We start from the raw sequence: 11168 nt of genomic DNA on the forward strand, positions 1-11168 counted from the left end.
TTGAATTCCAGATCTAGCCAGGAGATTCTTTTTGGAGATCTCTTTGTAAGGGATGTCTTACTCCGGGTTTAATTTCTGCATATTCTTTTTGCTACTTTTGTTACGAGAAATACACTTCTAGAGACCTGGGATTTTTACATCTGCCATCAAATAATCTGGAGGAAAGCAAGCCTGGTATTGGAGCTTTTGGGATGCACACTAAGGGAATAATCTTAAACCTCAGAGACCTGTTTACAGCAGAAACAATTGCTTCTTGTACATCCCTTTTGCTAGGAGAAAGTATAAAATTAGGGATATATAGAAACATCCTCTTAACTAATGAGGTAGAATGGCTTGCAATTATGTAATTTTAAATCTCAGTATTTAAATAAGTGTGAGAAATGGCTTAAGGAAAAATACATACTTTTGTCATCAGACAAGGTTAAATTGAGGGCTAGTGCAGAATATATTTAGTGTACAGCAATGAAATTGATGAAGGTAACAAACATAATTTCCCATGTAAGAGTAACTATTACTTGTGAACTTGCTAAATTAAAAGCACACTCTTTATATTCATTGCATGCTGTATTAAGCTGAAATATTACCCAGAGATTAATTTATTTTTACAAGACAGCTCTATTAGCTATGTCAAACACCTTTCAAGATAAAATGATCATACTAAGTCAGTTAAATCACATCTAGTAAAATTTAGTCATCGGACTTAAAATGTTGCAGAAAAATGTACTTCGATGAGACTGATATGTGAAAAATTTGAATTTGAGTCTAATAATAGCCTCTCTAGTTTTATCCTATTAATGCTATGCTGACCCAGTATAGTCAGGCTTCAAACATACCGTTCAGTCATATCTTATAAGACTAGCCTGGCTTATTTTCAGAGATGTCTCAGTCATCTGACTTTTTTGTTTTAACATGACATGCTAATATGTTGATGTTTTATTAAAACATGGCTGCTCTAAAATACGCAAAGCCGATGCAGAGATAGGAGCAAGGCTAATGCAATTATCAGACTATAAAACACCACAGCTAGTATCATATGCATAAATTCTAGCACTGCTGAAAAGATTTTAATGAGTCTGCCCTATTTGGCTACTCTGCATGTTCCTAGCCTTTCAGAAATTTCTCTAATCAATACTTCATACAACTACATGGCAACAAAGGATAGCTTCTCTTTTTCTCAACCAGTTTCATTTATTTTGTTCATTTGTACAAATCACACAATAGAAAATGAAAACTTCCATTTTCTAGGATTTTTTTTCACTCTTTAATATCAGTATATGATCACACAGTTCTTTCCTAAGTCTGGGGAAGTCTTGAAGACATCAACTATTCCACTGTTGCTCCATGAACACTACCAGCAGACTGAAAACGTAAATTATCACATAAAGCAGCTTTCCAAGAGACTGGGGTAATTTAATTCCTTTCTCTTCGTACTGGCACACAGACAGATCACAAATTTTGTTGGAAGATATCTGATGAGAAGGAATAAAGCCATAACTAAAAAGGCAAAGAGCAGGAAAAAATCTAGAGGAGGAGAATAGTGAATGACTGAGAGTCCTGATTTCATGTGTATTTAACCCCTGGTTATGTATAGCTGATTATCCGGGTAGCAGCTTACCTGTGTGATGAATGCAGACAGCCCAAAGCTGCCAGGGTGCACGCAGCACTGTGAGAATGAGGCCAAAATAGTGCCAGGCTAGATTTGATCTCAAAACAATGCACTTACCCAGTGTGGAACGGGATGGAATAAGCATCCCACAATTAAGCTACTTCCATGTAGTCAGTCAATGCATTTCTAAACTGAAATGGAGATGCAGCAATTCTGCCTTTGCTATTCACACCAATGGTTTGGCATGTAATAATCAGTGGCAGCCTCAACTGTAGTGACCTGGAAATAGTGGAGTTCAAGATGCTGAGAGGTGTCTGAGGAAGATGCATAGCAGAGTACAGCCCCTGGACTTCAGAAGACTCTGGTTTATTCAGAGAACCGCTAGCTCTGAAGGGCAAAGGAGCTCAGGAAAGAAAGCTGGCAGCAGGTCTTTAGGACAACCTCCTCCAACCATAAAAACAGTCACTCCTGACACTCAGGAAAGCACGTACATCTATCAGGAGACTGGCTTGGCTAAACATGTAACTTATGACACTCCAGTGCAAAAAGACAGTAATTCAGGAGGTAAAATTAGGGACAGGCTGCAAAGAAGGAATCTATAAACATTGCTCAGGCATGTAAGGATTTTCTTAGGAGAATAAAAGCTCACCTGCAATTGAAACAGGCCAGGATGTCAAGGGCAACAAGAATAGCTTCTACAGCAGCAGAAAAAGGCCAAACAAGGACATGTGGGATGGTTGCTGAGCAGGGCAAGTGATTTTGGGTCCAGTTGGGCTGCATTCAAGGATCCTGAGAGCTGGCTGAAGTCAGAACAATACTCTGTCACCTTTGAAAGGAAAATGAGGGAGGGTCCCAATGACTGGAGAAAAGCAAATGTTCCCCCACCTCCAGAGAACACCAAGAGGAGGATCTGAGAGCCACAAACTGGTCATGCTCACTTTGTCCCTGGGAAAATCGTGGAATAAGTCCTCTTGGAATACATTTTTGGGCATATGAAGGAGGTGCTTGGGAACAATCAGCATGGATGGACCAACTGCACATCATCCTGACCAACCTGATTACTTTCTATGACAAAATTACTAGATTTGCAAATGAGAGGAAAGGAGTGGATGGCATTCACCTCAGCTCAGCTTTCAACAGCCTCCCACAATCTTCTTGTATCCTAAATGTCATGGTCTGGGTGGGTGGCCAACTAGATGGCTAACAACTGGTTGGACAATGGGGCTCTGAGGGCAGAGATAATGGCTTGTACTCTACCTGAAGGCCAATAACAAATGGAGATTTTTTACTGGGATTTATCTTTGGGCATGCTCTATTTTAATATATTGATCAGTGACCTGAAGCATGGACACATCAAGTTTGCAGATGACATCAAACTTGGGGATCAATCAATACCGCTGGGGGCAGGGCTCATGTAGAGAGGCACCTAGACAGGCTGGAGGGATTGGGCAACACAAACCTTTTCATATTCAACAAAGGCAAATGCAAATTTGCATTTGGGAACGAGTTGGGGCATGACTGGCTCGGCAGCAGCTCTGCTGGAAAAGACCTGGGGCACAACAAGCTAGACACGAGCAATCTAAACATGTTCCCTGGAGGCAAAGGTGGCCAGCAGCATCTCGGGCTAGACCAATACAGCACCATCAGTAGATCTAGGCGAGTACGACAAAGCCCATCTTTTCACCGTGAGGCCCGGCAGGCACAGGAACGGGGTGCCGGCACAGGGAGCGCAGCCTCCTTCCCTGGAGGCTGTGAAGCCCCGGCTGCACGCACCCCTGAACCGCCTTCCCTTAACTGCTGGCGCTACCGCCCTGGCAGGCTGCAGGGAGGTAGGGACCGTACACCTCCCTCCGCAGCCGAGCCCGCCTCAACCGGGGCGTCATGCGGGGGGCGGTGCGGCCTCCTCGGCCCGCCCCGGAGGTTCCCCGCCGTGCCCGGAAGGCGGCCTGTGCGCAGGCGCGGCGGCCGCACGTGGCCCAGTAGGAGCCATGGCGGGGGGCCCGGAGCAGCTGGAGCGCGCCCAGGTGCGGCGGGACGGGACGGGACGGGACGGGACCGGACCGGACCGGACCGGACCGGCCCAGCCCGGCCCGGCCCGGCCCGGCTCGGCTCCGGCTTTAACCGCGGCCTCTATGGTGCCGTTGCAGGTGAAGAAGGCGGCGGAGGCCCTGCTGGCTTTCGCCAGAAGCAAGACCAAGCGAGGCGCGCTGCTCCTCAACGAGAGCGAGAACGTCCAGCTGCTGGTGACGGTCTGGAAGGTCCCGCGGGTGGCGCAGGTCATCAAAATGTAAGAAATTCGCTCTCGGCCGCGTAGTTACCGTGGGGGCTCCTGTCCTTCGGCTAACAAGAGCACTTCGCGGATTCTGAGCTGAAGGGGGTTGCGGCCGCCGCTCTGTCCCGGCAGTTCCTATGCTGTGACCGGGAGTCATCGAGCCGGCCGCCGCCCTGCCCCGCTGCGGGGCGGTATGGCGTATATAAGTGTAGTTATGCTGTATTGATAAAGTTTACGTCTATTTATCTGTGCCGCAGTACTGCAGAGACTTGTCTGTTGGCTGGATGCAGCCGTGGTGTAAAGAGGGGGGAACGAATGGTCCTCCTGCTTCCAGGACCCACGAGGTAGCGGCTCCTGGCAGGACAGATGGCTGCAGCGCTGTATCCGACTGGAGCCATGGTATATCATTGTTTAACTTTTACAGCTCTTTGTGCTTTAAAAAGTAGAGGCTCCACTGAGGACGTTTAGTAGTTAACAAAGACCAGACTCCAGTTACATGGCTCCTCTGTAGTACTCTTTAAAGGGTTAAGGCAGTGTAGACCGAGTTCTGGAAGAAATGTCTTTCTTCTCCTGACGTTCCCTGTCCATCTTGTATTCTCGTTGTAGACCACTGCCCCATGGCATTCGACCAGAAACAGCTGAGGTTTGCCTCTTCACAAGGGATGAACCGAATTTATCAGCAGAACAGACTGAAAATCTGTACAGGAAACTTTTAATCCAGAAGGGGATCAAAAGTGTTAGTCAGGTAAGGGAGGTACATGATGGTATAGTACAGTACTGCCATTTCGTTCCTCTAGTACAAACGAAAAGGGAAGGTCATTGTTTTCTGCTGTTTAATATTCTAATCTTGGTTCTGAGTTAATGATCTCTAGTAAGATTTTTCTGACTATTCAAACTGTACTTTTTCTAAACTTCAAGATTTACTCAATAATTTCTTCAATTTGAAACAGGATTTTTAGCAATCAGATGTAATTGCTAGGAAAATGCTCAATATTTAGTTTGAGTAAGCAACTGGAAAAACTCAAAATGTAAAAGAATATTTGGGTTGCTTGCAGCTGGATTGTTTATGCTACTAGTAATAAAACTAGAAAATAATTTTATTGTTGTATTTAACCTTGATTTAGATGTTACTTGGACTCAGGTTCTGTTTGGTGATTTGCAGTTACTATGCGTGAGATCCGTATTGTTTGTTTCTTAAAACAAAAAGTACTGTATCCTTTTTCTATGGATTATCTTCAGCATTCTAAGATAATGCACCATGATAGACTGTCAGTTATGCAGTTAATTCTGTGCAGTTCTCAGGAGTGCTCTAGGTTGTGTTTTCAATGGCGGGGACTAAACTGTTATTTGCATTGCAGATCATCTCATACAAAACTCTCAAAAAAGAGTATAAACTATTTGAAGCAAAGCGTCGCCTCCTGAACAGATTTGATCTCTTTCTGTCTGATGACCGAATTAGAAGGCTCTTGCCCTCACACCTAGGAAAACACTTTTATGAAAGGAAAAAGTAGGTCTTTAAATTCTGTATATCCATTTTGCATTATCTTTTTAAAAGTTCTTCTTTGTAAAGTTTTGGTTGGTCAGGGGTTTTCGGCGAGGCGGTGGTGGTGGTTTTTAGTTTGGCTTGCTTGTTTTGGGGGGTTTTGTAATTTTTTTTCAAATTTCCCTCCTTTCTTTTTTAGGGCACCTTTATCTGTAAACCTAAAAGCCAGAAATCTTGCTAAGGAACTACAAAAACACATCCAGGGGACGACACTCCCAGTTACCAACAAAGGGTGCTGTTAGTAAGTATGAGCAGATTAATACTTCACTTGAAAGACGGTTGTACCTTAACTGTAGGAATTTTAAATGAGTTATTTTTATTCCATTAATATGTGAATAAAAGAGGTTAAAGGTCACCATTCCAGATACGGTCCGTTTTGAACCTTAACCTGTATAAAGAAATCAGTAGTTCTACTTAAGAAATTTTACTGTAAAGTTCGACTTTTTGTCTCTTTTTCCTTATACCTAAGGAATTTCTAGGCAACTGTCACTGTCAAACAGCACGTACAATCTTAGAAAAATATTTCTATTAAATTAGATAAAAAACTGCTTCCAAAATATTCTGTTCTTGTAGAAGTGTTTTCATTTATTGTGCACATAAAACAATATAACTTGGTAATATGCTTAGTAATACAAGGCAGAAGTTGCATATCCAAATACAGAAAGGTTAATATAGGTAAATCTATTCTGGCTGTTACCACAAAAGATTTCTGCAATAGCTAGACGTCCTTTATGAAAATTAAGATAATTGCAGATAGGTGGCCTTTTTTCATTTCTGGGTATGCCTGAGAACATGTAACTTGACACATGTTTATTAGCCCACGTATAAATATTACTCTTTTCTTCTTTCAGTACAGCACGTATAGGTCACACTGGAATGAAAGCTGATGAGATAGTAGATAATATCATTGCAGCAGCTGAGGTGATTGCTAAGAAGTTACCAAAGGTACTGTTGATTGACTGCAGTAAAGCCAAATCAGTTCATAATTCAGCTTTGTCATTTTTACATAATGTACTGTTTTTGTTGTTGCAGAATTGGAAAAATGTAAAAATTCTTCACCTCAAAACACTTAAATCCGTTGCACTTCCGATTTTTACTGCAAATATCTCCAACTTGGATGAGCTTGACAGCCAGCCATCTCTCAAAAAAAAGGAAGTAAAGGTAAAAAAAAAAAAAAAAAATTCTTCAAAATTCCCATAAAACCAAATTGGAATGACTAGTTGCTTGGCTTCCTTTTATGCATTATAGTATCTGATGTGTTAGGTTTAAATGGTTTAGCAGTTGATCCCAGGTATTTATGGCTACAAATGGGTTAGGTGCTCCTGACTCTGAGCTTTTCAAATACTCAGTAATACTAACAAAATCATGGAAACTCCCTGATAGGTTGTAAAGCAAACTGGAAATAAGTAAGTTAAGCATTTCTAGTCCTAAACCGTAGGGAACTGAGATTTGTTCTTAAAACTTTTACTTCTGTTGTTTAATTACATTTGCCTTCTGAAAATACACTCATTAACATATACAGATACAGACTATGCATTCATTATTTATTTGCCAGTCAGTGGCATATGAATAATTCACAAGCTCGTATACTTGTACATATGAGGGGAGGCTCGCCTATTTTTTTTTTTAAATAGAAAAATATTAGCTATTCCTTCGTACTGACTTCTGCTTATGTTCTTTTGTCTAAAATAAATTTGGAGCATATATATTCAGTTTAAAGACTGCAATCTTGACATTATTATTGTTTTACTTATGAGCTGTTTATAATAATTTCTGAAAGTAATGTATTTTTTCATATTTTATGTATGGTTGACCAGTCCAGGTCTATTAAACAACAGTATTTAAATTAATGTTGCTAGACTGTCTTGTTTTTCAGCATATTGAAACAATTATACATTTAGAACTATTGTGGGGATTTGTCTGAGATGTACTTCCAATTAATTCTAGAAGGAAAAGAAAAAGAAACCGAAGAAGTCAGCTAAAAAACTGAATTCAAGTCAAGACACTTTGACACCTGAAGCTAGTGCTGCTGCTGCTACCAAGGAGTTTGCAATAAAAGAAAAAGAAGTAGTCCAAGAACCAGGTGATCATGATGACGATGAAGAAATTCCACAACTGGTACCTATGCAAACAACCATCTTAGCTGAGCTGGAGGTAATTGTTGGATAATATTGATAACTCACATTTCTGTTAATTTTAAAAAATTTTGAACTGTTTAAATCGTTCATTGCTCCTTAGGGAACAGTGTGTGTTAACACACTTAAAAGAAAATCCAATTCACTTTACTATATCATGAAGGCAAAAGCCGAGTGTATGTGGGGAGTGCCTTGGGGAGATGGTTTGTTTTGGGGTTTTTTGGTTTTGAGTTTTTTTTTATTTCTTAGTTAACCCCTCTTACAGACAAAGGAAGCCAGTCGTTATTGTCCTTTTATGTATTTTTCTGAATAGCAGCAATTTTGCTTAGGTCATATAACATGCCTGAAGTCAGAAGAAAGGGTAAGTGATTGAGAAACAGCTTAATACTTAGTCAAGTGAATCATAAAATTCTTGTAAATCACTAAATTTCTTGTAAAATTAAATTTTAATGTATCATTTTCTGTCTGGAGTGCAAAACTTGAGGAAAAACAAGAAACATTCTCTAGGACAGTAATATGCAACATTAACAATCACATAATGTAAGTTGAGAGCTAGCAGCTTACATGAAATACTGTATGGACTTATTGTTACCAGTACTGGAGATGATGTGAATCATGTCATTAACCTGTCTTCAAAACAACCAGACTGATAACACTTATGTTTAACAAATACCTAGGAAATATATTTGGATGAATAAAACATTAACACTTATAAATTCAACTCAGTTATACTGCATTCATGATTGCAGCATATCCTTATACTCTTAACTTCTGCCCAAACTAAAGCTCTGATTATGTGCAGGCCCATCAGAAAAACTCATACAGGTTGCTTCAAGCTGCTCTCTGCAACAGGTCTGGATTAGCTCACATGATCTGATTGCCAGAGCCCTGTTTCCAGAGACCTGCAATAGATACGGCTAGAGTTGGGTTGTATGAATTGTTCTGATGACAGCAGCTTTCTTTCATGAGGGACATCTGGGAATGTGATGAATTCTAGGGAATACCAGGCATAGTGCACAGATGAGAGTGCAGTCAGTTTCTGTGTCTATAGCTGGACTTCAAATAGAGCTGATCTCTATCAATCTATTAAGCCTGGAAATGTGGCAAGAGGAGGACTGTGGTTTAAAGCTCTGCCAGCAGAGGTCAGTGACTTCACTGGCCAAGAGGATCCTTCCATTTGTTAAATCTATTTACTTTGTTACCATTTTGTTATTTTTTCATGATTTAGTTCTGTGTTTAATCTGCTTCCAGACTGAAATGTGAACAGATTATTTGGGCTAGGGCACAGTTCAATCGATAGAAAGCATTTGTCATTTATAATGGTTTTCACTGATTCTTTTTCTTGAAAAACAGTAGAGATGTTTCTTAGGTGGAAGGGTAATTTTTTTTGTGTGTCTTAAATACAGAAAATGGAACCACGTCCAGAAAAAGATGACAACCTGGGCAAGAAAACTAAAACACCCCTTGGTAAGAGAAAGAAACAACCTCTAGCTCTGGAGACTCCGAAACCAACACCTAAAGTTACAGACAAGCATGCAGACTTGCAGACATCACCAAAACAGAAAAAAACCAAGCAGTTCAGTATGCCAAAGGAAGCAATAAAAGAAAAAGAGATGAAAAAGACTCCCAAAAAGCCTGAAGCAAAGTCTTTTGCAACACCTAAAGCTGGCAAATCAATACAGTCAGCCAAGAAGTCTTCAAAAACACCAAAGCAAGCACCCAAAGAAGTGCGTAGGCCACAGTCAGCATGAATGTTGTCTGTTGTAACACATTTTATATATTCATTCAGTGGTGTCTTTTTAGTAAACAAATAGATTGATGAAGTAAAATACCTTCTTAAGAAAATATGATTCCAAGAGCTTTTTTCACTGAGACCTGTAATGATTCATTTGTGTTTCCTTCTAACTGATGAGCAAATAAACTCACGATCTTAATTGGCTCTATTTCTTATCTTTTATCTTTTCCTGACCCAAACAAAAAGCACTCAAATTCTTTGAAGTGTCAAAGGGCAGGGAGGGAACAATTCCGGAAAACAAGCTGAGAAATAATGCATCTTCCTGAAGTGTACCTTAGTACTGGAACAGACAAGAGCTGAACCAGAAGCACGCGTACCAAGAGCAGCAATCTATTTAACATGTGATTTAAAATGTGAAATAGCTGCTACCATTTTTTCTTAAGTTGTTCAATGTAGTGAAACCACATTGACATCTATCAATCTTATTCCAGATATTTAAGTTAGCCTGATAACAAGCCAAACTTAATGTATTTTTTAGCTATTTTTACTTGGGGTATTTGTGTGTTTAAAAAAAAAAAAAGATCACGGATAACTGTACTTTTATCGTTGTATGCTTTGACCATTTATACTTCATGATGTCAAGCAGAATCTCCTTACCTTCACTTTTGGGCTTTATTTCTGCTACCAGAATAATTGAGGGTATCCCTGCATGCTGGTTGCAATGTTGTTGTTTCTTCCACCTGAAAAACACCAAAGCCTGTCTGAATTTCAGGTGTGCCAGCTACTTGAACCAGTCCCATAACGCATGAAAAATATATACTGCAGAACTGAAAGTTTATATATTTGAAATCTTACAGAATAACTGAATGGTTGCTGTCTGTATGATTCTTTCACATCCTTCTCCGAGTGAGAATAGGAGGCAGACTTGTAATGAAAAGTCCTAGTGGTAAAAATTTTTATTAGCAATATTTTACTCAAATCTGAATAGGAAGAAGCTCAAAAAAGACAAGAAGATTAATCAAACAGTATGTAACCAGCTTAATTTGTAGAGTTCAAAAAAACATATCCCATCTCTAATTTAGGACATCCCATATCAATAGATGTGCTACCTAGAAAGTAATTGGATGCTAAATAAGAAGTGGTAAAAGGAACACTAAAGAATATGAAAAGATTCTGGTTGATCCATGGTGTCAACTTTCTGTAACCCATAACCTCTTCTTCTAGTCTACCATAAGCATTTTTTAATCAAGAAAATAATTAATCTTAGTCTAAAAAACAAGTCTGACTTTATCCCTGTTATATTCATGCTAACAAAAGGATCTGATCTTGTCCAAAAGTAATCCCATCAATTTCTAGTCTGGGCTGCAAAATACTACTTCACTTCCATAATAGAGAGTAAGAGAATAGATACAGAACTCTTCGCCTTTTGGAAGTGTGCTTTTGTATTTAATCATTCATGTTAAAATGTTTCTTAAGTTGTAGATGTGCAGAGAATTATGAAAGGAAGATCATAACTTCTATATGAGTAATAGTGAACCATATTAGCTTGTAGGTCCTGGAAAAACACATCCTTTGCATTGAAATATTAACAAGTACTGCCTTGAAATTCTGCAGACTATCTGGGATTATGACAGTTACGTAATATATAACACTACTGCTATGATTTTTGTTCTTCCTGTATGTACTCTTTTATTAAAATATATATATTTAGAATTCAGAAAATCAGTCGGTAATAATTTGACATAGCTATCGCAGATCTTCACTTGGGAGTCTTTCAGATTAGCCCTTAAATTCAGCATTACTGGGAAGAATATCAGTCAATAATAAAGCAAATATCTGAATACTATCAAACCAAAGTCTTGGCAGGACGGATGCAG

The 11168-nt window shown here is 39.6% G+C and overlaps 1 protein-coding gene across 1 annotated transcript; it reads left to right on the forward strand.

The window, feature by feature from the left end:
- The first annotated feature begins 3479 nt into the window (after window positions 1–3479).
- RSL1D1 (ribosomal L1 domain containing 1) lies at window positions 3480–9490 on the forward strand. The gene is made up of 9 exons (XM_063344953.1): window positions 3480–3630; window positions 3754–3893; window positions 4485–4623; window positions 5237–5385; window positions 5561–5662; window positions 6273–6366; window positions 6454–6582; window positions 7369–7575; window positions 8963–9490. Exons 1-9 carry the CDS (start codon window positions 3595–3597, stop codon window positions 9305–9307), a joined length of 1341 nt encoding a protein of 446 aa, XP_063201023.1. The 5' UTR covers window positions 3480–3594; the 3' UTR covers window positions 9308–9490.
- The last annotated feature ends 1678 nt before the right edge of the window (window positions 9491–11168 follow it).

Source organism: Chroicocephalus ridibundus, chromosome 8, assembly GCF_963924245.1.
Source record: "Chroicocephalus ridibundus chromosome 8, bChrRid1.1, whole genome shotgun sequence".
In the NCBI taxonomy this organism is placed as follows: Eukaryota; Metazoa; Chordata; class Aves; order Charadriiformes; family Laridae; genus Chroicocephalus; species Chroicocephalus ridibundus.

Coding starts and splice junctions, on each gene's coding strand:
- RSL1D1 (XM_063344953.1), top strand. CDS start 3,595: ATGGCGGGGGGCCCGGAGCAGCTGGAGCGCGCCCAG. Junction 4,624..5,236: donor GGATCAAAAGTGTTAGTCAG/GTAAGGGAGGTA, acceptor TTTGCATTGCAG/ATCATCTCATACAAAACTCT. Junction 6,583..7,368: donor TCAAAAAAAAGGAAGTAAAG/GTAAAAAAAAAA, acceptor AATTAATTCTAG/AAGGAAAAGAAAAAGAAACC.